Source organism: Amphibalanus amphitrite, unplaced genomic scaffold (genome assembly GCF_019059575.1).
Source record: "Amphibalanus amphitrite isolate SeventyFive unplaced genomic scaffold, NRLGWU_Aamphi_draft 001108F_arrow, whole genome shotgun sequence".
Taxonomy (NCBI): Eukaryota; Metazoa; Arthropoda; class Thecostraca; order Balanomorpha; family Balanidae; genus Amphibalanus; species Amphibalanus amphitrite.
In genome coordinates this window covers 18,954-45,541 of record NW_024882602.1, presented here as the reverse complement: position 1 = coordinate 45,541, position 26,588 = coordinate 18,954, and the positions used below count along the sequence as shown (strand labels likewise).

General features: G+C 47.3%; 1 protein-coding gene across 5 annotated transcripts in view; it reads left to right on the top strand.

The window, feature by feature from the left end:
• LOC122370197 (acetylcholine receptor subunit beta-like 2) overlaps positions 1–26,483 on the top strand; it is a 37,708-nt gene extending 11,225 nt beyond the window's left edge. For 4 of the 5 annotated variants that reach the window (XM_043345584.1, XM_043345587.1, XM_043345588.1 and 1 more), the window contains 10 exons: positions 1,120–1,262; positions 2,780–2,824; positions 4,472–4,581; positions 5,057–5,237; positions 9,586–9,736; positions 10,690–10,993; positions 15,182–15,352; positions 15,698–15,780; positions 16,095–16,207; positions 24,693–26,483. In XM_043345584.1, the coding sequence (XP_043201519.1) occupies positions 1,120–1,262; positions 2,780–2,824; positions 4,472–4,581; positions 5,057–5,237; positions 9,586–9,736; positions 10,690–10,993; positions 15,182–15,352; positions 15,698–15,780; positions 16,095–16,207; positions 24,693–24,884 (1,493 nt within the window). In that variant the 3' untranslated portion in view covers positions 24,885–26,483. Of the gene's footprint in view, positions 1–1,119; positions 1,263–2,779; positions 2,825–4,471; positions 4,582–5,056; positions 5,238–9,585; positions 9,737–10,689; positions 10,994–15,181; positions 15,353–15,697; positions 15,781–16,094; positions 16,208–19,913; positions 20,165–24,692 lie in introns of all 5 variants that reach the window. The other variant, XM_043345586.1, reaches the window with a different exon arrangement.
• Positions 26,484–26,588: the final 105 nt, after the last annotated feature.

Genomic DNA, 26,588 nt, shown 5'->3' with positions numbered 1-26,588 from the left:
GGTGCTTGTGATGTCTGTCAGTCTTGTGAGCCTGTTGTTGGACCCATTGACGTCCTTATAATATCCACTTAGTGTGCTCTATCGGCTCTATTGGCTTCTGCGGCCCGTGCTGAGCTCGCTGAAAGGTCGTCAGAGCCCACATCGAGTCGCTGGGGTGGGGAGCGGTGGGGGACAGCGGCTGTTCCGCCTCAGGGCCTGCGGCCGGTGACACGAGTCCTGTTTTCTCTGGCGACAGAGGGGCGGTGGAACAGGAGTGGCTGGGCGCTTCGGCAGCCGAGTGGCGCCGCCGCTCCGCCGGGGGAGGGGTAGGGAACGGGGGCGGAGTAGATGGAGGTAGTCACTGTGACCGGACCGAGAGCAAACGGAAACAGCAGAGTCAACAGACCGGCCGAGTCTGAGAGGACACGATACGCCGCCCGGCTGTGTGGAGTGGTGGACGGTATACCGCCCGGCCGTGTGGGGTGGTGGACGGTATGTATACCTCCCAGATGTGTGGAACGGTGGTGGGTCATATACTGCTGGCTGTGTGGGGTGGTGGACGGTATACCGTTCGGCTACGTGGAGCGGTGAAAGATATTTGGTCGTCGTCTGCTGAGAGGGCGACGGTCGGCTATGTCTGGCCGCTGACTGCTGCGCTCAGAGGGAGTGTCGGCTGGCTGTGGCCAATGGCCACTACGCTGAGAGGGGGAGTGTCGGCTGGCTCCCATCCCGGTCGCTCTCGTGTGAGGGGTGGTCTCTCCTCGCGCAGACACAGCCGAGGGTGTCACCAATGGAGCGTGTCCGTGGGTGACACTGATGACCTGCTGATGATTATTGATACGGTGGCTGCAGGAAGAGCTGGTACAGCAGGGAAAGAGGGTGCATCATAAAACACGCTGACTAGGCAGTGCTGTGTCGCAGAATCCTCTTGAGATATTGATCAGAATGACTATGTTAACGTCTAGGTTTCCAACAACTCCTGTTTTTAAAGACTTGTTTTCCCGGGACCGCCTCTCGAACCTCCAATATCGGCGCGCTCTGTGCTCCCGTTTGGTCGTGTCTGCGACTCGGCTGGAGTTGATTTGTGGCTCGTTCCAGCCCGCTAACACGGGGCTCGTCCGTCTCTGACCCATGTTTCAGATGGCTCGGACGCCAATCCCTACGCCAAACGGCTGTACGATGACCTGCTAAGCAACTACAACCGGCTCATCCGACCCGTGGGAAATAACACCGAGAAACTCACCGTCTGGCTCAAACTCAAACTCTCGCAGCTCATCGATGTGGTAAGAACAGCTTCTCGCTTCGCTTGGTGAGGCAGCTAATGAATGCATAATGCATGTAAAGTGAAAAGAAATGAGGCAAAGCTGTTTTAATTGCTGATATGCAAATAAAGTAAATGATAAGAATTCGGGCAGAAATGCTCTTCGTTGTGAGTAGGTATTTCGCAACGGCCAAACATAGTCTTTTCTGTAATATGCATTACCCCGCGCCCTGGTGGGGGGGGCTATTTTTTGCCCCCCCTCCAGACTTTTCGATATATCTCCAGAACAACTGCGCCGATCGTCACCAAACTTTCAGTACCCTCCCGGACATCAATTTTACACATTGTGACCAAAAATTTTTTCCAAAGGCTATGATAGGTTGGCCGGAAATGACGTCAGAGTGATGTCATGTTCTGCCGTTTTCGACCCAAAAAAGGGTTTCGCGGGAAGAGCTGTCAGGCCTATAGCTTTGCAAATGCAGAAAAATGATACAGACATAAAAGCTGTAGAATGGACAGGGCTACAAAACTGCTATCTCGGATTTTTGAAATTTTTGGATTTTGACCCCCAAAAATCAAAAAATAGATTTTTTGAATATAATAGCCAAAAAATCCAAAAAGTTTTTTGAATTTCGAAAAAAAACCGGAATATATGTGATAGTCCTTACCGCCTTCTATCTACATACCAAATTTGAGATCGATACCTCTTTTTTTTGGCCAAGTTATAGTGAAAAAACTGTTCAAAATTGATGACGTAAAATTCTCAAACTCGATTTTCAGCAATTCTAGACCTCGTAGCGCAAAACAAAGACCACCATTAGACTCCCCGTGACGAGCTGCATCGAATCAATACCCATTTTATGCAAAACTATCAACTTTGAAATTTGACCTTTTTTGACCTGACCTTGACCTGACCTCCACCAGAAAGTGACCTAAACCGTACCTGATGGTCTTATAACCAACACCATTGAGTTGGAAATGAAAAACTGGCCATAAAACATGCATCGCATAACCTTAGTAAAGTTGGGTTCATGTGGTGACCCTTGGTGACCTTTGGTGACCTGACCTCTGACCTGACCTGGTATGACCAGTGACCTCTAACAGCAACATATCTACTAGGCAACTGACGCCCTATCGCTGATTCCCGACAAAATGCGTTTTCCTCGGTGTTATAGCGCATTCCCTAGAAGACCCGTGAACGGTGAAACATTTCATCTTTGACCTGACCTGTGACGTCATCGGTGACCCCGAGGTCAATAAAATTTGGTTTCCTTCGATAAATTTGACAGGCCTTTCGAACGCCGTTTGAATTTTTCGGATCCGTCCAGTAGTTTCGGAGATACGAGGGGGGGGCAAAAAATAGCCCCCCCCCCACCAGGTCGCGTTATAAACAGACCCCACCAGGGCGCGGGTTACAATATAAATGTGTTAAACAGCGAACAATTACGACATAATCTCCGTAATGCAAATAACTTCCTTCCTGCAATTTATTGACATCATTCTATCCATGTAGCTAAAAACGTGTTTTTCTTGTTTTAGAACCTGAAGAATCAGATTATGACGACCAACGTCTGGGTCCAACAGGTGGGTTCCTATCTGCCTGCCTTCTGTGGTTTGTTTCAGTTCCTGTATGGGAAAAAGGTGATTTTTTGCGGTTGAAATAAGTATGAATCGAAAACTTATCGATGCCTATTTTTGTGTCAAATACCTATGCATGTACCATACATTATTGACTGTTTTAAAAGTGACTATTTTAAACAGCCGTATTAAAATGTCGGAGGAGTGTCCCAATAAAAATGAAGAGAAGTAAACTTAAGAGCCAAGAGGCCACTGTAGTCTTTCGGAAGGATGCCTGATACACGCGGTGCTGAAAAGCCACGGTAACTTGTATGGCCTCAGTGTATTCCTGGCGCGCGCCGCGGCTCCCTCTACGCGGCGACATATGATCAGGCCGGATCAATTATCCACCGGCGCACCCTCGGCCGCGCGCGCTGTGAGCGGCCGAGGGGAGAGGCGGCGACAAGTGTTAAATCACCTGTGGATCTGTCGAGGAAGATGTCACTCGTCCGATCGGCCTGGACGGGCGGCGGTGGCGGCGGAGTGCAGCTGAACAAACGACGACAGAGGGGCGACAACGACAGTCAGACAGACAGTCAGACAGACAGACAGACAGACAGACAGACAGACAGACAGACAGACAGACAGACAGACAGACAGACAGACAGACAGACAGACAGACAGACAGACAGACAGACAGACAGACAGGCGGACAGACGGCTGTGTCGGACAGTGTCAGAGGGGCCGGCAGCAGTGTCAGACCGTGTCAGAGGGGCCGGCAGCAGTGTCAGACCGTGTCAGAGGGGCCGGCAGCGGTGTCGGACAGTGTCAGAGGGACCGGTAACGGTGTCAGACAGTGTCAGAGGGACCGGTAACGGTGTCAGACGGTGTCGGTCAGTGTCAGACAGCGCTGACACCGACCGACGATGTCGCATTCGGCGCAGAACTGCCTCACAAACGGCGCGGCTGTCACACGGAAATGAAGCGACCGGCCGGACGACCGCTCCTTTGTAGCCCCGGACAGCCCGCCGGACATGGCTTCCACATATCCAAAAACGGGCCAAGTTGAGTGCAGCGGGACAATGCCACAAGTACTACTGCTATATAAAATGTTAGAAAAAAATAAATATAAGCTGAAAGACGTCTTGTGTAGTGGACTGGCCAAATATGACCGTCCAAGCATGTCCAATATTGGCTGCAATGCAATGAAAATAAATGCTGATAGAAGACACTCATAAACAAAACTGATCTATAAGCTGCATTCTGATCCCTACAAGCCCGCAATGTTACCCTGGCGACCAGCAGTTTAAATCGAAGCTGCGAGCGGCGAGCGCTGCGCCAAACCGAGTCGGACGGATGCCGTCCCAGGCGTAATGCCTCTGAAGGTCAGATCTATAAGCGGACAAAGCAATGGTTGGGACCTAGTGCGGCACACAAATGACTGAGTGCATGTGCACTTCGCGGAAGGAAGAAATGCTACAAGCTTTTCGAAAAAAATATATGCAAGCCAAAGGTATTTAGAGTGGGGAGGGAGGGTAGATAATCATCTAGTTAGATGAGTATGCTCATTACCCAGTGGCTGTTGTACTAACCAAGCGTTCGATAAACCGAGAACTACGCATTCGCATGTTGCATTTTTAGATACAATGCTGACTCCCTCTACGTGCTGCACAGAAATGGTTCGACTACAAGCTCAGCTGGAACCCGGCCGATTACGGAGGAGTGGACAAGCTGTACGTGCCGTCCGAGCACATCTGGCTTCCCGACATCGTCCTCTTCAACAAGTCAGTATACCGTAACAGGGCCCTTCCCAGAACTGCACAAAGTTTCCCCATTAAAACTCCCGAGCATCCTCGTGCTCTCAGTGGCGTTGATAAGACTCATTAATTCTGCGTATGCAAGGATACTTAAACCCAGCGAAGTCGGCAAGTACGGTTATGCTCCCCAAAGTGAACATGGTTTGAGGTAATAATGATTTGTCAGTAAAGATGAAAATAACTTCTGAACAAGCATACCCATTACCCATAGGCTAGCTTAAGAATGTTTTGATGACGAAGTTCTTAAATTGATACTGACGTCACACATCACTGAGCGCTCTCTGACGTCACATAACTGACCGCTCTCTGACGGCACATCACTGAACACTTTCTGACGTATCTTCAGCTCTGAACGTATACCACTGATGTCCCTTCCCCAGCGCTGACCATGATACTGACGTCTCTCCCCCTGCCCTGGCCGCTCTGTGACGTGATTCCGCAGCGCTGACGGCAACTACGAGGTGACGCTGATGACCAAGGCGACGTTGCGCCACGACGGCCAGGTGGTCTGGAAGCCGCCGGCCATCTACAAGTCCTCCTGCGAGATCGACGTGGAGTGGTTCCCCTTCGACGAGCAGAGCTGCGTCATGAAGTTCGGCAGCTGGACCTACGACGGCTTCCAGGTAATAACGGCGGTGCTGCTTCTGTCAACGGGACAGTAGCCGTCTAAGTGGACAGTCGGAGGACCCTTGATGTAGACAGGCAATGGCCAGTATCGTTTCTGGAGCTGACTGGCTCTCAAGCTCCTATTCGTGCCTGAGATGAGATCTTCGAATAGAGCATGGCACACTCAGACATTGGTCTGGCTCTGGCAGTGTTTAGGAGTCCTCGAGGTCTTTGATGACTCTGAGAGGACGGGCATGGTCAATTGACCGTAAATGATAAGTCAACTGAGTGGACATAACACAATGAAAGATATTGACCGGATAGCTGACGAGATATAATACAAAACTTTGCAATGTAGGTACGCCAGCTATGCAACGGTATATGCACTTGCTTCTTCATATTGTTTTTAATGCTTATGCATAAACCCCTCCCCTTATTCTTGCCGCTCAATGCCAGTCGTGGACACACCATTGTTCTTAAGGACATTTGTAATCGGTGCAGAGAGCAGGAAGAGCCTGCGAGGATGGCTAAGGAGTTTGTAGGCGTGTCAGTTATGACAGCGGGAACCCCACTTCTGACTCTGCTCCATTTAATTTGGCGGATGGAAACAAATAAGTATGCTAATGTGGATGGTTAATGAGTTCAGAAAGGGTGCGGTGTTGCTTTGCTGCTCTTTAGGCTATGCTTAAAGAGGTATCGCTGTGTTGAGAAACCTCTCATGGCGTGCTGGTTATAGCTCGAATCTGCGAAGCCTATAAAATGCCTATGTTTATCTGCAATCAGACCGTCTTCAATTCCAATCAGCCATTCCTATCCTATCGGTTTTAATATAATTTCCTACGTATCAGTTTGAATAGCTTGTAGGCAGCGATTGAAAGTATTTCACAAAACTTTTCTGGTACGAGATTTGTCCGTCTATCAGCATGCAACGTATATTTTTAGACAAGACCTTTTCAACAATACATGAACAAGCATGTTTACAACATGTCAAGCAACGTTAGATACATATGTTGGAAGTTCTAAATTTATGCAATATCTCAGTTTTTAGGCTTCTCTTTACTGCTCAGCCCGCGAGAAGCATAGACCACGGGCTGGAGTGACCGGATAGAACCGTTAATCCAATTGACTACTTTAATTGGAGAGATTGGCGGAATCGTGGCGGCTAGTCCGGTGGCAGTGGCAACGCCAGACCCCACCGCCTGACCCATTCAGCGGGAGAAGCCATCTGTTTAGGTTGTCCATAGGCATCCAGCCTTCGGGACACGATTGCACCATTTTAATGCGGCTTTCAGTCTAAATAGCCTAAATGTAAGGTCCCGGCCATAGCTTTGGCTAGCCAGGACGCAATGGTAAAAAAGTAAAGTCCACATGAAGTGCTTCTCGTACGTCATTAATTATCCTAATGTTAACCGCCTTGTACTCTAAGCATGGCGTTAAAACAGGCCTGGGAATATTTTCTGAATTGTGAGACATTCAAAATTTATTTCCGGAACTTTTTTTTGTTTGATCCAATCAGCATGGATGATAAAAAGCAAACACTTTTACATGGGCCCGTATAGCTTGCCCGTTCATATTTGCCGATCAAAATCCTTCGCTCTTCACCGTTTAAACCAAAGCGTCTCTTTTGTGCTCCTTCTTTGATAATTCACCGGTTCCTGCTCACGTTTTCTGGGAGATATGCGGCAGTTCATCTTCCGTGGGTGCCCATTCGGGGAGATTCAGCGGGGCGCATTGAATGACGGACGGGCTGGCTGGCGAGGCGATAACCCGCGTCCGACGGTTAGTGAGCTCGTAACACACCGGTTCAGCCACAGCCTCTCATCCCTGTGCGTGTGTGTATCGCCGCCTTAATAGTCTAACCTGCAGCATCAGTTTGTCCGTGAAGTAGGCTTTGTAAATATAGCTGGCTGGATGTTATTATGCCCATATTATGCCGCACAAAAATCAGTAACGGATTATTTTGTGAGCAAACTTGTCCTGCAATTATTTATAGGTTTGCAATTTTCTTCTGCCTCCCCGGCTTTATCTAGCCTGCTTTCCAAATAATATTTACGGAACTTCTCACAAGTATCTAGTCTAACACCTTTTGCATGTTCAATTAGTTTCACTTGACTTATCTTATGAATTTTAGATTACTTAAGACTACCAGAACCTACTTCTTAACCTACTCATTAAAACTCTTCTAACTTAACTATGTAAAATCACTATCCAAGTGGGATAGAGAAATCACAGCAGCATACCATTGTTTCTCTCTCTCTCTCTCTCTCTCTCTCTCTCTCTCTCTCTCTCTCTCTCTCTCTCTCTCTCTCTCTCTCTCTCTCTCTCTCTCTCTCTCTCCCTCTCTCTCTCTCTCTCCCTCCCTCACTCCCTCCCTCCCCGCGGCCGTCTGACCCGGCCCGGCCCGTTCTCGCCGCCGCTGCCCGTCCGGTCTCGGTGAGGTGGCAGTGGCGGTGGCGAGCTGTCCAGAATCGATCAGTCTCGGCCGACACCCGCCGGCGGCCGGGCGTCACGGCTCCGACGGCCGGGCAATTACCCGGCGGGATATAGCACCCGACGCACCCCCCACCCCCGCCCCCACCCCGCGGGCTGCTGCCCCCTCCCGCTGACCGCCCCGCGGGCCGTCCGCCACCCGTCACCTCTGACTGCGCCAGAAGTGCCGCCCGGCAGACTGGCACAGAGGGTCCATGTCATTTTAATGGATGTACTTACGTTGAAGTTTGTGAATATAGAAATAACAAAAAGTTTTACTTTGAAGGAACGGTACCTACGCCTATTATAAAGGTTTCAGCAGCACTATTGAAGCCCTGGATGAGATTATTAAAGCTTTATTAGTTTAAATTACTTGATTGAGTCACTTAATTTGCCCTGTTTGTGTTCAACGCATACAAAACGCTAGTCCTCCATCGAAAACTATATAGTAATCTTGTTCACAGATCTACCATCTAATCAGCTACTAAGTTAATGAAGCGGATACTTAGAAATTATACGGAGCCCAACGGCACTACATATAGTTGAATTGATTCGGATGATATTATTATTTTGCTGAAAATGAAGCTACAACGACGGAGGACGTGGCAATCCAAGGGCAGATCCGGATGCGCACTAAGGGAGAACTAAAATGTCTAAATTTCGCTTGTGTATTTTTGTACGATATATTCTTACGTGGCAATCCAAGGAGTTTCAAAGGTGTGAGCTTGGTGTGTTCAACAGTGTCATTCTCAATGACTTAGGAAAGATACGTAAGCTGATTGGTCTGCCGTTTTGAGGCGTCCTAATGAGGTAATGAAATGCTGAGCTGGCCTGTATGTACAAACAAAACTTTTGAGACTTTGCTCTTTCTATTAGGTGAGCGTTTCGTCCTGCTGCCTCCCAGACCCTGTCTGTTCACGGGTGACCAGTGACCAGTCACGGAGAGAGAGGCCAGCGTCTACCATCATCCCCCCAAGCAGGGGACTGCAGAGACAGTCGAGTGGTGTGGCGACAAAGGCAGACCAGGAGTGGCGCCAGTCGAGTGGTCTGGCGGCGATACGGTGTGTTTCCGGATCCAATACGTGTCCGCTCCCTGTGTTCCCGCGCCGTCTGATTGAATCAGGCCTGTGCTGCCGCCGATATCGCCACTGCCAGCCGGCCAGCCGGCCGGTCAGCCAGCAGCCGGCGACATCCCCCTGCCGCGCCGGGAGCAGCGGCTTTGTCTCGTCAGTTGAAATTCTGCCCTGGATCGGATGACGCGGCTGGACCCGGAGCGATTCGGCCAGAATTCCAGGGAGGCCGCCATTGCGCCCAATCGGCTGCCGCTCCGCAGTCACGTGACAGCCCGAGGCTATATCGCCCCGTCAGTGACGTCACGCCGTGAAATGGCCGGCCAACTGTTGCCGAGATTTTACGGTCCACATAGGATCGCCGATGTCTAATTGGAATTAGAGCTGGAATCTGTTGAGATGTATGTGGTCACTGCTCACTGGCTGCTCGATATCCGCAATACATTACGCTTAAAGTCTACTGGGATCTTTCCCAATCTGTCAAATCCCCGAGGAAATCCAGTAAAATCTCCCTTTTCAAATGCTGCAATTTCACCCGTGACATTACGCTGATTGATGCTATGCTGTTATTTATATATGTCGTGTCTCCCTTTATCGCATAAATGTGTTAAAATTATGCGCATTTGTAACTGATTTATTCGATGCATACATTTTTTTCTTTCCACTCTAAATGCCATCCACGTTGCGGATGAGACTGGGCGAATTTTCCTAAGCAAAACATTCACAATGTTTAGACATGTATGCGTAATCGTTCGAGAGATATACGACAAACCGGTCGCTACCGGAGGAGAACACGGTTACGACATTCGTCTCCCTCCGTCCTCAGGTGGACCTGAAGCACATGGAGCAGAAGTCGGGCAGCAATATCGTGGACATCGGGATCGACCTCACCGAGTACTACATGAGCGTCGAGTGGGACATCCTCGAGATCCCGGCCAAGCGGAACGAGGAGCTGTACGTGCAGACGCCGTATCCAGGTAGGCGCCGCTGCAGTGAGACGTTTCTGGCGCACTGCGCCGCTCGTCTCCGGGTGACTGCGCCGCCCCGAGCGGCGCTGTCGGCCGACCGCCGCGCTGGTGGATGATATCTTAGTGGGAGTCGGCACCTGAAACTAATTGGAGACGGCTCAAACATTCCCGGAAGCGTAACCTGATACAGACTGTTCTCTCGCTGGCATTGTTCTTCTTTGGGATTGGGCTGAGCGAAAAGATGGTGTATTTACGTTGCAGTGCTGCTGGGTAGACTAATCAAGTAGCGTATTGCGAGGCATATAAGTGACTGCTAAGGATTTATTAGCTGTCAGCAGCATTGCGCCGCTGGACAGACATCCTGTACGAAGGTATTCATTCTGCTGCCAGATTTAGGACTAGACTACATATTGCGTCAACGGACAGAGCTCAGTGCTACATCTAAAGTGAATGCAATATGCCGTTAATCATTCAGCAATGCGTATTACATCCCAGATCCCTCGGTGGCCTCAAATTTCGTATTGAGCCAGCCACGGATACCCATCGCCACCATCGTCCATATTGTAGTTTATACCCTGTGCTATACATAGACTGAACTATTCGAGTGCCGACCCTTTTCAGTGGACGGAGGCTTATTCAAGACACGTAAATTCCTCGGATAAATAAATTGCCGAACATGCAGTTCAATAAGGCAGCCCTTTGAAGGATTAAGGCCACGTCTGGGTGAACTCGGGCCGGTGATTGCCCGTTGCCGCGTGTTATTGCCAAGACTGCACAGTGCACGTGCCCAGACAGCTCATTAAAATGTAGGGACGGTATAGACTGTGTAATGTGTACCTACTATAGGTATTTGGATTACTCGTAAGGAAGATGTCGTTTGAGATAGTGAGGATGTTACGCCCCAACGTTTTGTACAAAGCTGGCTGACCATATCACTCACAGTCGGCTTTGTTCTTCCGCAGACATCACATTCAACCTGACAATGCGGCGGAAGACGCTCTTCTACACGGTGAACCTCATCATCCCCTGCGTGGGCATCTCTTTCCTGACCATCCTGGTGTTCTACCTGCCGTCCGACTCGGGCGAGAAGGTCACCCTGTGCATCTCGATCCTGCTGTCGCTGACAGTGTTCTTCCTGCTGCTGGCTGAGATCATCCCTCCGACGTCTCTGGCGGTGCCGCTGCTCGGCAAGTACCTGCTCTTCACCATGGTGCTGGTGACGCTGTCCATCTGCGTCACTGTCGGCGTGCTCAACGTCCACTTCAGGTCAGTCCTGGACATCCTGCTATATATAAAACACACTAAATATTTAGTGTCTTTTTTTTTATAAAACATAAGACGCAGTTAAGACAAGCTTTGAGAGATACGTTAATAGTCTTTTATTATTTTCTTATGTCTTTTCTTATTTTATTCTTATCTTATGTATGTGACAAACAGAAAATGCGATGCATTATGGGCGACCGAAATGATTGTACAAAACAACGTTGATGTATATTTGAGATGTTGGCTACCGTGCCTTTCTTCTATTAAAATATTGAGCTATTCCGATCAAGTTATCTGCTTTATGGAAGCATAAAAGCTTTTCAGCAATTCAATCGATTGTCTAATATCACAATAACATGCATTCACATGCATAGTTGGACGCAACAAAGAACGAAAGCTTTGTCGAAATTGTTCAGTAGAAGATCTTGGACCCCAGTGAAGCTAATCCCGAACGCTTCCCTATATCTATCGGACATTCATAAACTAAAGTGAAGGGTCTTCCGCCGGCGCATGTGAGCCATCTTTATGGGCCGTTTCGGTAATCCCGCTATCCGTTTTCACACTTAGTAGAAGGCAAGACGTCAGCTCTAAGCCGGTGGCCACATCCATAACTTTTCCAGAAAACCACCGAGATATCGCTATCCAGGCAACTGATATAACGCTCTAATGAGGATAGGAATCGATTGGATCGTAATTCGTAGTGAAAATCTTACTCGCTTCAATTCATTTGTTTGTTATGATCCATCATTTCGTTTTACCCAGGTGATTCGTATTCATACTTTTATATGTCCTACGTCAAAAATCTCTGAGCATTGTAGAAAGGTTCGTATGAGCTGTAACAACGGTAACCGATTGTATTCTCAGTGGCTCAAAGAAAATTCGGCATTCTTGATAATGACAGAGGTGTACAGTGCGCAACATAGAAATATATTCCGGGAAAAATTGATATAGGTATAATCGTGAATTTGTTGAGCATGACAGCAAGACATTTTCAAGTTTACCTGCTTTCGTCTCGCATCAGTTCATTTTTAATTACAACTTTAATTAAAGCATTATTTGCTAGCTCCTCTATCATAATGAGCCTGTTGCATCCAGTGACACCAACGACATTTAAATCTGGAAGCGTCTGACACCCCACAACTCGCCCAGCCTACACGCGACTCATTACTTGCCTCGCCCATAACTCAGCAATGTCCGCCACCCACTGTGCGGTCCATAAAGGTCAGAGCCATCTACTGGCGACGGCGCCAACTATTGCCGGAGAGCCATCTATGGGCTGACGCTGACCTACTGCCGTCACATCGGGTGGAATAGCCGGGGCTCCGCTCAGGAGATGGGGCAATCTTGGGCAAAGCGACGCGCTGTGCCGAGGCCATAACATCTGATGAGTGTGTCCACTACGTTGGGTGTTCATAAGCCCTGTGCTTTACGTTAGGGACAATTGTGGTATGTTGGGTATTTGACATATTACACGCGCGCTGAATGTTGAAGAGGTAAGTTCGTATTCAGGTGGACTATTGACGTGTCTTTATGGTGGTTGGAACCAACTCAAATTGTGTGCCTGCACCATCGGTCCTCCATAGCATGTATATTGAGAGAAAGATAAAGATATCGAAATGAACTAAACAATGTTTTATTGCAAAACCTATAATTACATAAACCATGATTATGCCTAATCCTTCACAGTTTACACGAATCAATAATGCATAAATTAAGGTTACTTTACGATATCATTAAATGTTCCTGCCGTCTTCCAAACAATTGTATAATTTGGCGTTGACTGAGGAGCACGCTCGTCATCTTGGAGGTCTTTCAGCCGGAGTCGCAGTCGCTGCGCGCGCGCTCGCCCATCGTTGGCGCTCATTTAGCTACTCGCCTCTAGGGATTCGAGGAGCTTTGAACCTACATACTACTCGGATAAAACTGAAGACAAATGGAGCGCGTCTCCCCCGCCATTTAGCTGATGGCTGTAATGAATAACAGTGTCAGGAAGTCCCCTGCTGGGACTGGGCACACGGAGTAGTGAAGATTCATGGCTCATATATGTCTGGACTGGATAAACCGTGACTACTATAGTGAGATAATGGATAGGCTAGCCTTGCAGCTGAGCAGGGAAATATTTACAAGCCTGCAGTGAAGTTAGTATGGCAGGGCAAATATTAAATTCGATATGAGCTAGTTTAAAGGGACCCTCCTGCACCTTAACCCTCGCCCATGTAGGGGGGGGGGTGGTGCAACCCCCCCCCCTGAGGTTTTTCGGAAATAGTGCAAAAACGGCGGCGCTGCGCGCCGCCAAATTTTGGGTACCTTATGGGGCAAACCTTGCGCATCTTTTGATAAAAAAAATTTGACCGGGTCATGTCAGGTCACGGAGTTATGACGTCACAAAGGGAACAGCCTCCGGCCGGATTTTCACAAACTGAGTGCCAACGCCCGAGGTTTCCTGCCGGTGGTACGGACATCGGTTGATGGATCGTGATGAAACTTGCCATGCATATTAAGGCAAGTATTGGCTATCATATGGTATAAGAAACTTGACCGGGTCAGGTCAGGTCACGGAGCTATGACGTCACAAGAGGAACAGTGTCCGGTACTATTTTTGAAAAGCGCCCGAACCACTATTCTGCTAATTCTTGTCACCTCAATTGGAATATGCAGCAATATTAGCTTCTATAGGGAGCAAATGGATATCCCAAATCCAAAAATACAATCAGATTTCAAAAATTTAAATTTTGATTTTTCGAATTTCTGCCGCCGACTGTGACCTTGCCGACTTCCGGCGCTCCCAACGCGCCATTTTTAGAGCTATGGAAACGAAATACATACCAAACGATAGAGAATTGATCAAGGAACACGATAGTGAAGGTTTCAAGTCGATATCTCCCACCATTTTGCCGCAATCACCGCGGAAAATTTGAAAAAGTCTATTTTTCCGAAAATTTGACCTTTGACCGGTCAAAAGTAGGTCAAATGTTGACCTAGGACCAAAAAATATACCACCAATCGCGAGATCTCGGCGAGAGAAATCCGTTGGTTTTTTCCGCTAAGCTCTACGACGCTCCGTTTTCAAACGCCAAGGGGGGGGGTCGCACCAACCCCCCCCCCCCCTGCATGGGCGAAGGTGGCAGATCGCCGTTTACGGGCGAGGGTTAACATTAGATTTGAGTTGAGATAGCCAAAATGGGGTCCCTGGCTCACAATTACCGGTTTCGGCATTCACAACATCGAGAAATGCCTTAAATCGGAAATATTGAATTTCAAAATTGCAGCATTTTGATTCAGAGGGGCTAATGCATAGGAATACCCCTCTGAATGTGTGACGTCAGCGCAGATATCTAACGATTTTTAAATGTTTGACTAAAACGTTTTGTAGCACGCGGTGGTATATGCTGCTTTGCGCGCAACAAATGCCGCACTTTCAAATAAAGTCGCTAGGAACAGCGGAGATCCCAAAAAGTAAACAAAAGTAAAAGTCTAATATCTTGAAAACCAGTGAATATTTTTCGACGAAATTTGATAGATATTCGTTTTTGCTCTTTCTGAACCGAGCGACATCACTTTCATGCCAATTCATTAACTTTTTTGAAGGTGGGAGGGTCCCTTTAATTAAAACATATAGAGAGGTGACCTGACTCTTGACAGTTACCTACGTGTAGGCCGTATGGAGGCTAGTATAATTTGTCTATCGCTCCGCGGCATCATGCTGATGTTACAACTCTGTTAGTTAATAGGTACAGATATTTACACGCAACTGTGGCTGTAGCAGATGCACTGTGCACTGCGCAGTGCGTTCATGTCTTCATTGTGACAATCGCGTGCTATTTAGACAATGTTTATCCATCGCGTGCTATTTAGACAATGTTTATCCATCCCCAACTTATTAGCATTCAAATTAACCCGGCCGCCCGGCATGCTTCTCCCGAAGTCGTGTTAGTTCCACCCGCTGTCCCTAGATGGCACCAGTAGTATTGCGCCTGCGGGGTAGGCTGTACCGGATAACTTGGCTGCCGCGCGGCTCTGCATACCGTCACGGCGGTGACGGCAAAATGCGCCTGGGAGACGGCAATGCTTCACTCGCAGTATATACGGCTCATCCATGGCGATTTTACAACTTGCTATGATGGGTGTAATATTTTAGCGATATATTATTTTTCATGAGACCTAATCCACTTTGATCTCATGTGTCCTCAGGTCCCCAGCGACTCATAAGATGGCGCCGTGGGTGCGGCGTATCTTCCTGTACCTGATGCCGCGTCTTTTGCTGATGAGGAGGCCTCTGTACGGTCCACGCCGGCAGAGTTTCGACCCCAAGACGCACCTGCATGACCACGTGTGCACCGCCGGTGCAGAGTATATGTCCGGGTGAGTGGGATAGTAACGACTGTCTGGGATTACACGGGTGTGTATTGGCCGCCGCCTGAGTGGCACTTACATCAGGCACATGTCGTATTAAGAAGTCCGTGACATATCAGCATTGATAGATTGATGTCCTTGTTAACCTTTCGGTGATGTGAACCTGTTTACGCCTGTCGGTTGCAGTAATGCATTCCAATTAAATATGTTTTGTTTAAATCATTGAAATGAAAACCTTAATGCCTAATGCTTAACAAACGCTCTCTCTCGGAGTTCAATTATCTGACGCTTTTTCCGATGACAGCATTGCCTTATTGGAGCGACAGGTTTGATGACGTCATTGGCTCGTTTCAGGGACACGTTCCGGGACCCGTACGCAGACGACTCCACGCCGTCTGCGTTTAAACTGAACGGTGGTTGTGGTGCACAAAATTCAGGTAGGTGATGTCCGGCAATACTCATCACTGAGAAACATAATTTTACTTCATAATTAGCAAAGAAAGGCGTGATTGACACCAGCGAATTAGTGACTGTTTGTTCTGGTCATGGTATCCTTCCTAGAATTTCCTTATACTCCCGATATTTTTATATCATGTCATGCATTCTTCTGCAACGTCAATGGTACAGCCGATAAACTAAACGTAATATGTTACCTAATTACTCGCTGGCTGGACTGCCTCATCATGGACCGTATCATTGAGCACGATAAATTCACTGTTGTAAGTGACGCTGTTCGTGTATCGACTGTCAGATATATTCGGGTGCACCAGCGAGGAGCCCCAGTACCCTCCGGAGGTACAGCGGGCGCTGGAGGGCGTCCAGTTCATCGCCCGACATATCAAGGAAGAAGATAAAACCAACGAGGTATCAACTTATGACGACGACAAGATACTCATTTTGTATTATTGTTGGTAGTCAGTTGCACATTCATTTCAACACAAAAGTTAATGTCAGTTTGCACATTTTGTTGTTAGCCTTAGCTCTGACAGCCTGCACATTAATATCAAATCACTCTTCTCTTTTAGTGGAGTTAAACAATGTTTCATTTTAAACTTAACATTGATGTTAGCCGTATTAAACTTAGACAGCTTTCGGGCTACGTTCCCTCCAGTCATCATTTAACAAACATTTAAATATATTATATTACCCAAACTAAATGTAACCTAATAACGTATGCGTGTACTTGTGGTAAGTAAAAATGTCCATATTTATATTTACTCGGTGTTGTGTTCATTCAGAGTTCCCTTCTTCGACCTGTCCATACTTTTGTCAATTATTAGTACTTATCCTGTGGACCCTCCTTCAAGTGCTCGCTTTTAGACATCCGATTTCATCGACTACACCTACCTTTGTGTGACAAACTGCCTGATGTATTCTGAGAGCGACACATTTAAAAAAATATCTGCACGGCATTGTTAACGTTATTTCCGCGGCACGAAATCGAACTGTATCACGGAAACCTTAAAAGGTACCAATACTGAAAACCACTAGGAAGTGAGGTAAATTACCCAATAAACGGGTAACTGAATTTCAAATATCAACTTCTTATCGCATTTTTTCTCAATTGTTGTGTCATCTTGTTATAAAAGTAAAAAAAAAAATAAGTCACAACACTACATGGTGTTAACCCGCGCCCAGATGGGGTCTGCCGAGCAACGCGGTCTGATGGGGGGGGGGGCCATTTTGGCCCCCCCCCCCTCAGATCTCGAGAACCACGCAACATAGCGACAAGCGGTAAACGGTGTTGGATAGCCCCAACAGGGAACTACCTTGTGACCCAATTTCATTGACCTCGGTCAAACCGATGACGTCACAGGTCAGGTCAAAGGTCGAATTTTCACCGTTTACAGGCATTTCAAGAAATGCGTTGTAAAATCGTGTAAAATGCATTTCATTGAAAATCATCGATGGGGAAATGTTCTTCAAACACATATTTTGCTATTTGAGGTCACTGATACCAGGTCAGGTCACAGAGGTCAGGTCACTGGGGGGTCACAATATGAAAGTGTCGTGTGATACATGTTTTATGGTCCATTTTACATGACAAATGCGATTATGTGGGTCAGACAGACTTTAGGGCCAGCTTAGGTCACGTTTTGGTCAAGGTCAGGTCAAGGTCAGGTCAAGGTCAGGTCAAGGTCAGGTCAAGGTCAGGTCAAATTAGGTCAAATTTCAAAGTTGATATTTTTGTATAAAATGGGTATCGATTCGATGCAGCTCGTCACGGGGAGTTCAATGGTGGTCTCCGTTTTGCGCTACGAGGTCTAGAATTGCTAAAAATTGAGTTCAAAAATTTGACGTCATCAATTTTTAACAGTTTTTTCGCTATAACTTGGCCAAAAAAAGAGGTATCGATCTAAAATTTGGTATGTATATCGAAGAGCGCAGGGACTATCACATATATTCCGTTTTTTTCGAAATTCGAAAATTTTTTGGAATTTTTTTGAGTTTTTCTAAAAAAATCATTTTTTTTTTATTTTTGGGGGTCAAAATCCAAAAATTTCAAAAATCCGAGATAGCAGTTTTGTAGCGCCGTCTTTTCTCTACACAACCACATAAAGAACTTTAAAATTGCTTGTGAACTGTAGAATTGGTGAGCGTTTCAAGATGTCATGTTTTTTGCTCATTTTTACTCGAACATGACCTCAGTTTGACCTCAATAACTCCTGACCTGAGGTGACCTGTGACTTGAAATTTTGTGTGAAGGTGTCAAATTGATGTCCGGTAAGGTATTTAAAATTTGGCGGCGCTGCGCGCCGCCGTTTTCTCGCTATTTAAGAAAAACCACAGGGGGGGGGGGGCAAAATGGCCCCCCCCATCAGGGCGCGGGTTAAACAAAAAGTTTCAATAAAATAATTATGTTTATTTGCTTTGACAGATGACATTGCCATTGTAAAAACAAACGGGAAAATGTCTAACACACAATTTTCAGGCCGTTTGTCGCCAACTCTCAAATATTACGCCAGAACATGCCCACATAAAAATGTTCAGCTTTGGCGGTTGGGCTGCCAGTGAATCATTCGCCAACAGTTCATTGCTCGAATGCTCCGTTGATTTGCTCTCATTCAAGTCACACGTTTGTGGCAACATATTCTACCAGACGTTCAAAGAGGACGTAAATTTGTATTGGTCTTTTCTTTGAAAGGAACATAAAATCTTAAACTTCGTCGTTTGCTGCCAGGAAAATTTCCTCGTTCAAGGGATATCAAAGGTCCGACTGCTTATTTATTCAAGTATACATTCGTGTACATACTTATGCATTTATGTATATATTAATGTATATAGGCATACCCATGCAAGCTCTTGGCCCAACGGCAAGCAGCGCTGGAAATTGCACATTGCTCGAATGCGAAAAAGAAAATTGGAAAGCAAACCACAATGCTAAGTTAACTAAGTACTTGTATTAATTTGCCTTTCTTGCTATGAAAACGCTTATTGATGACTTTACATACAATAAACTAATCTAACTCATCCTGAGATGCATTGTGTTTTCCAAAAAGGCTCACTTGGTAAGTGGAAGAGTCACTTACAAGCGCTGGTGCAAGTCAGTTTGTGTTGCCGCCCTCTTTTTTAGATTCTTGACCAAAGCTCCCACTCACTATCATTGCCGATCTTCAGATACATCATTATATACGTGGGCTCAAAGATTTTCAATGTCGCCGTACCACTGTTGACGAATGCATTCATTCGGGAATCTTGGATATCTATGCATGTGATGCATCATGATGCATCAGATCAGCACACTGAGCAAGATAGATTTGCCTCCAAACTTTTCTTGTCCCCTCTATCTGACATGTCACACACCCTATACGTCTCTGTGGCCATCTCAACATGTTTATTCTCTTTACAGCTATCACTCGCGCCCCCTATCTCTTTCCCTACTGAGGCTTTCTTTCTCTCTTCATTCATCTCTTCACAACATTTGGTCCTTCCCCTTATCCGTTTCCTCCGTCCTCCGTGAACCTTTTCCTGATGTCTCTCAGTCCCTCAGTCCGTTGCTCTACCGTTGACCATTTTGTCAACACGTGTCAGTAAGTCCAGGGATGGTCCAGGCTTCCGTCCCCGTCTCTATTTCTGTCTGCCTTATGGTTTTTCTTTCCGTTCTCTCTCTCTCTCTCTCTCTCTCTCTCTCTCTCTCTCTCTCTCTCTCTCTCTCTCTCTCTCTCTCTCTCTCTCTCTCTCTCTCTCTCTCTCTCTCTCTCTCTCTCACTCTCTCTCTCTCTCTCTCTCTCTCTCTCTCTCACTCTCACTCTCTCTTATTATTATTACTCTCACTCTCACTCACTCCTATCCTATCATTCTCTTTCTCTCTTTTTCTTTTTTCCTGGTTTGTTCCACCTTCTGCTTCCTGTACCTATATTTATCCCTTCCACTCTCACACGTAAACCTTCATCGCTTTCCTGTCAGTCTCACAGAGCTCCTCGCCTTCTTTTCTCCTATCAACTCTCCCTCCTGTCCCCGTCCCACTCCCTCCTATATCCCTCCCTTTCCTCCGCCCTCCCTCCCTCTCCGTTCGTCTCTCCCCGTTTGGGGCCGGCGGACATCTCGTGACCCGGCTCGTGGTTTGCAGGCTCGCGAAGAGTGGAAGTACGCCGCACTCGTGCTGGACCGTCTCTTCCTGCTCCTCTTCCTGACCTCCAACATCGCCGGCACGGCACTCATTTTCCTGCGCGCCCCGTCCCTGTACGACTATAGCCGGCCCATAGATATCGACCATAGCACCATCGGCATCTATGCGCCGTCACCGGGCGAGCCGGAGGATGTGGGCATGTATAACATTGGCCCGTAGTGGCGCCGGCGGGCGCCGGCCGCCCACCCGCGGTACGTGGCCGTCACCTGCCTGCGCGTGTCGTGTGGTTCAGCCGCGTGCCGTGCCGTGCCGTGCCGTGCCGTGCCGTGCCGTGCAGGTTCGCACACATGGGACGGCTTCCAGCTACTGCGCATGCCCTCAGTATCGCATGACCGTGTCGGCCGGCTTAGCGCAGTTAAATGGACCGTAAATTGACCACTGCTGGGAGAGGAGGCGGGCCCGCCCGCAGGTCAGCTGATAAACACATCTACTAAACGATATTAATCACACGGCCTAACCAATGATGAGCTAACTTGCGCCGGCTTTGGGCCTTACTTACCGGCCTTTATTACCTAGTTTTAATATTATTTTATTAAAAAAAGATAACAAGTGAATAACAACTAGTTTACGTTCAAGGTCATTTTCCACGAACTCTGTATTCTGTACTGCGCGGTGCAGGTTTGCAGGGCTCTCCGAGAGACTCCAGCTCAGGTAAGCATGTGTCCTAGTCGGGTTCCGAGTCATCCCAGGCTGCTGGGCATGCTCCCTGTGCGCTGTCGGCGCTACAGCCGGCCGGCTAGCGCTGCCCGCCTCCTCTCCCTCATTAACTGAACAAGTCGGACTCTGGTGAGCAGTCAGTACACGCATTCCACCTGAGTTCTCTCTTCTCACAGTCCGCCCTCTCACTCTCTCTTCAGCGCCGCGTCTCTCTCTCTCTCTGGCTGCCGGTTGGGCCTCGCTCGAGGTGTGTATGCGTGTCGATGCTGCTGTTGTGAACGCTGCTGCTGCTGCCGCTGCTGCTGCTGCTGTTGTCAGACCTGCACTCACCTCCTGCACAGTGCGGCTGTCGGCCGCTGCTCTCGCCCGCGCTCCGCCCTCCTCTACCCTCTCTGCCCCTCTACCCACCTTCAAACGCTGTCACCTGCACTTTTGGCGGCGCGATCACCGTCTCATTCGTAGGCGATTGTAGACACAGTCACCCTCCAATGACACACTGTTCATCTAGTTTATAGTTCATCTAGGTTTCTACATTTCAATGAGTTGTTTCTACCGATGACACTTCTCGTCATTTTTAGTTTTGAGCGACGAGTTTTGTTTGGTTACCAATCTAACTTTTCGGTGTTGTCAAAAATATCACTCATACCTATGCATCACAGATACTTTCCCTTCATCTGCTTTTACTATGCTAATTTACTTCTAGACGATGAATGTTTTCACGTAATGCACGCAAATCGCCTTCGAATTGATGTAGGGCCCTACAAGGTGCACGAATTGTGAATAACAAACTCACTAATACTCATCAATCCCTTCCGTGTCCTCAAATTCTTCCAGTGCTATTTCTTTCAAGGGTTTTAGTCGTTTTATAATGCTTTCGCTCTAAAGGTATTGAATTGTTACTTGTTATTTCTCTCCGAACCTTCTTTTGTGTTTCATAAAACGCTTTACATACTGAACGCATTAGCTTCTTGGTTCCTCGCTACTGTACAGAGTAGCTGGTTCATTTATTTTTTCACTCCACTTCGTTCTTATCTATACGTAATATTCGAACCATTTCGAACTTCACGCTGTTCTGCTATCTCATTTTGTTTCTTTCATGCTCTTGCATTAGAGTTATTTCTTATATATATATGTTTTCAAATATAACCTTATGTTCAATGATTGCGAAATGCAAAAGGTTCCATTCCAAAAGGTTGTATGAATGAATGAATGAATGAATGAATGAATGAATGAATGAATGAATGAATGAATGAATGAATGAATGAATGAATGAATGAATGAATGAATGAATGAATGAATGAATGAATGAATGAATGAATGAATGAATGAATGAATGAACGAATGAATGTATGAATGTATGGATTAACATGAATGATTGAACGATTGAGTATTGTTTCGAGGTTTGAATGAATGGCTTAATGGTACAGTACTTATGCTCTTTGATGTAAGGTGGTGGCCTTTGATGACTTGATTGTCTAATTATCTATAGCTGAGTGATGTGTGAAGTACATGGATGGTTGGATGTTTGATGGATTGCATGGCTCGATGGTTGAATAGACGACTAGATGCTTGTGGTCTAGTGATTGATAGATGATAGGGATGAATTAATGTGTAAATTGTGGACACATGTATTATATTTATATGAAAGGGTACCTTGTGAACATTTCAACTGTAAGATGGTTGTCTATTTTGCGCGAGAATTTACCAATGTGAGACTTCCTAACTTAGCTGTTATCGACATATTCTGGCGCTGTTGTGACTAAATGATTTAATTTGCAATTCTGAACTGAAGGACAGTGTCCGAAATATATTCATTTTGTAATTAATTTTGGAACCTTTTGCATTTCGCAATCATTGAACATAAGGTTATATTTGAAAACATATATATGTCATAATGCTGTTCATACAAGTACTTCGCCATTTACTTGTTATTTCTTTTATATTTAAATATGATGAATTTCCTGATTCAGTATGAAAGCTGCCCTATCTACTCTAAAATTTCATCCAAACTATTCGTATCAAATTCCAAACATGACTTGCCTACCACTTCATCAGCCTTCCCTTAGAAAAGAATCCTTCCTTTAACAAATTTAACCTTGCATGTCATGCCCTTGAAGTTACCACTACCCTACTTGAGCCTCGGCTGCCGCTGCTGCTGACATGCTGACGATGCTGCTGCTGCTGATGCTGATGCTTATGCTGCTGGTGCTGCTATCATGGCGTCGGTTTGGGCTGGAATGGTTGGCTCGCATGGTGCTGCATCACGCCCAGTCTGGCGTGCTTTCTCTATCTCTGAATCTGACTGTTGGAAATGGTTTATTGTTTTGTTACGCTGCTCACCAGAAGTCGTCATAACTGAGGGAGTGTGCGGGATGGGGGAGGGGCGCCGCGGTCTCGGTATAAGGGGTCGGACGGACTGGCGAAAATATCGGAATCGCTGACACGGCGGTGCGCTGCGACGAATGAACACAGCCTGCGCTAGAACAGGCTGCTGGGAACATTTGGCGCGAGGAAAGGTGCGGTATGAGAGATGTGTGACAAGTGAATCAGCGGGTGCCATCAGAAGCAAGTAAGAACGACAAACAGAAGTGACTTGTCTGAGAGCTGACAAACTTTTGAGGGTAATTCCGGACATTTAAAAAAAAAACTTATTGCTGCAAGTCGATCACAGATTCAAAACTGAATAAGAAACGGTCAGTAGCAAAGAAGGGAACATAATTGAATCAAACAGAAAACATCGACTTTCCCTTCAGGACAGCACCCATCGAATACCCCATCGTAGCAGCTTTGACGGCCTTGGCTGGAGGGGCATAGTCATTTCACCTTCGCTTGCACTGGACGCATAAAGCGCCGTCAATTTCGCAAGAAAGCGAAATGCACCATGGCTGGATCAAAATAATCTACAGAAGATAATATTGATTATAATAGATAAGCATATGCGGTACAGGTGCGACGAGGGAAAATGCGTCAAATGATTGATGTCTTATGACCTCTACGCAGTCTAATGCAGCCTGCTCGGAGACGGACCCATGGTAACCAACAGCTGCTACCCCGCCTTTACGTGACGGTGATAGATAGAATAGTGTTGACCATGTGATGTCTTATTAATTCGGAGGCCGTTTACAGCGTTATGTCTTTCTGAATTGTATTTGATTGATGTGGATGATGAGACGAGCTAGACTTTGGTGACTTAATTGTAGACCTGCAATTCCTAATGGGCTAATACGATATTTTGAAATTGGAAACCCTTATCACCGTCGAACGCTGCCTATGTTTTTTTTTCATTTGGTAAACGTCTTTTGAATCGATGAAAGTATTGTTGTTGACTAATTGTTTCAAGTAAATTACATTTCACTTATTTCGTTGAATTTATTCCGGAAGATATCGTTTTTTTCATGTCATAAGAGGCATTGTCAGTGATGAAGCTTAATTGCCACGCTCGCGTAAATATTTGTGATAGTTTATGGTGACTAGGTGTGTGTGCTTTTTTCTATCAACTGCTAGTTTTCTTATCATGGATGAAAATATGGAGCTGTCGTCCAGCAGACCGTCAATCCAGGACATGTCGACTGGGTCCCGACGCTGTCCTCCACTGAACATCACGCCACCTTCAGCCGGGTCCTGCCGTCGTCTCCAGCTGGGTCCCACTGTCGTCTTCAGCCGGACCGCGCTATCTAAGCGGCGTGTGGAGTGTGTGACGGACGCTCTGCCGCTCGGAGACGGACCCGCTCCCCGGGGGACCACTCCATCACACCGTCGACGGGGACGGCACGCCCGTCGACACCGACGGTCCATCCGTCGACACCGACGATTTGCCTGCGGCGGTGACCGGCGGTCGTCGGAGCAGCGGCGTTATCGGCCAGCTCGGCGGTTTTCGTCTGTGATCGCTCGGGAACCGCCTCAGGTGCCGCGATATTTGATGGACAGATGCGCTTCGCTGCTGATACTATCTCGGTGCTCACGATGTGTCCGTGTTATACCAGTGACCCTGTCTATTCGTGCCGCCCACCCGCCACCACTACCCTCTAACCGGCCCCGTGCCCGTGTGCCGCCGTGTTGCAGATCATCCAGGACTGGAAGTACGTGGCCATGGTGCTCGACCGGCTCTTCCTGTGGCTGTTCACTCTGGCGTGCGTGCTCGGCACGGTGGCCATCATATTCCAGGCGCCGTCTCTGTACGACACGCGGGACGCCATCGACTCGCAGTACTCCAATATCAAGGTGCCCACCACCGACCCCAGCTACGGCGGCTGAGCGGCTGGGCTGCTGGGCGGCTGGACGGGTGGCTGAGCAGCGCTGACCGCAGCTTGCAGCGACAATAACCCTATCACCCGGCAGCGAGCCGTGAAACGAGAAAACCCGTCCGGCACCCGTCAGCAGTCAGTCAGCGGTGGCAGCTTAGTCGGCAGGCGTCAGCGGTCAGCAGCGACGGACGCTCAGCGCCGGCCGTCAACAGTCAGCAGGTCACCAGCAGGGGGCAGCACTGCTGCCGCCGCGGCCGACTCCGGGCGACTGGACGGCGACCGACCGTATACCGACTGCGTGGGGCGCCGGCTGTATCACAGAGCGGCGTCTCCCGAGTCCACCTCCCTTCTCAAACTCTCTGACCGGTCACTGTGGACACTCCAATGTACGATGGCAGCGGTCCCCGCAGTCGGTCTGTGTGGGGTTATCACCGTTCGGTGACTGTTGGCAAGTAGAGTGCATGGGCATCGTGCATAGGTGGCCGGAAAGTGTAGCGATGGGCGGATTAATGTCAATGTGGGTCAGTGTGGATCAATATTAGGCGATTGAAATCACATGCTCGTAGTTTGCGGTTAACCTGTTCCTTTATCTTTTCGGTGAAAACTAAGCAGGTCGTGTAATCTTTTCGAATGCTGACTTTCCATATTAAAAAGTAAGTTATGAGAAGATGAACGCCCATCTTTTCGCCCATGACATCTTTTTCATGTAGGCCGATTTAACCTCAGCCCGTTTCGTAGCAGCTTTCGCTAGTTTTCTGAAAGTCAAAGTGAGAGCCAAAGTGAGAATCAAATTAAAAACATGGCGACGCAATGTGTGTGTAAATGTACCTACAATCTACATGTAATGTGCATACGTGCGTAAGTGATATCTGTCCCAGAGACCAGACGGTGAGGGATGTGCTCTAAGGTGCTTCCTTTATGCTCTGATAAATATCCAACCAGTTATGAATTCAATTGTAGCTATCGTGCTGGTTTCCATGTTGGCACTAATATAAGCAAAAATCAATTATATGAAGATGTAAAGCCAAACACAGTGTGATTCACTTTCGATTTATGCAATGTGCTATTTCAATGTAGGCAGTCTATGTATAACACTATGTTCCTGTACATATGCGTGGATTAGTTCTCTCTGGTTTCTGTGCATCATGTAAGCAATCCTCTAGACCGTAGTAAACTGTAAATATGTCGGAGAAATGTGAGAACTGTACATAGCTACGCTGCAACCATGGTGTGTGACAGTGCTGTTGGAATGATAACCAAGTGATCGTGCTTCGCCGCACTGTTTGACCGTGCTTCGCTGCAACCAGTGACATATGCGACAGCTTTCTATACAGGTGCCAAGTGTGTACCGTGCCAAGATATTTATCAATTGTTAAATCAGTTTGTTGATTGTTGAATCCCGTGATGCTGATCTTCGTTTAGATTGAGGTTACCTAGATTTTGTATGACGCGTTTAATAGGTGACCTGTGTGATGTCAACCTCTTGCTTCGTCTGGACACCTGAACTATCATCTTAACGGCGTTTCTAAGAAAATGACAGAAAGATCACATCTGTTTTTAGCGTGGATTACGTTATCGTGATGGATGATCATAAACTTTATGAGCTTAACTTAACGGCTTTAATCGGGATGGAAGCTGGGGCAGCCAGAATGAGACATAAAAGTCCAAATAACACCATAGTTGGAAGACAGATGGGCCACTAAAAATGTCCGCT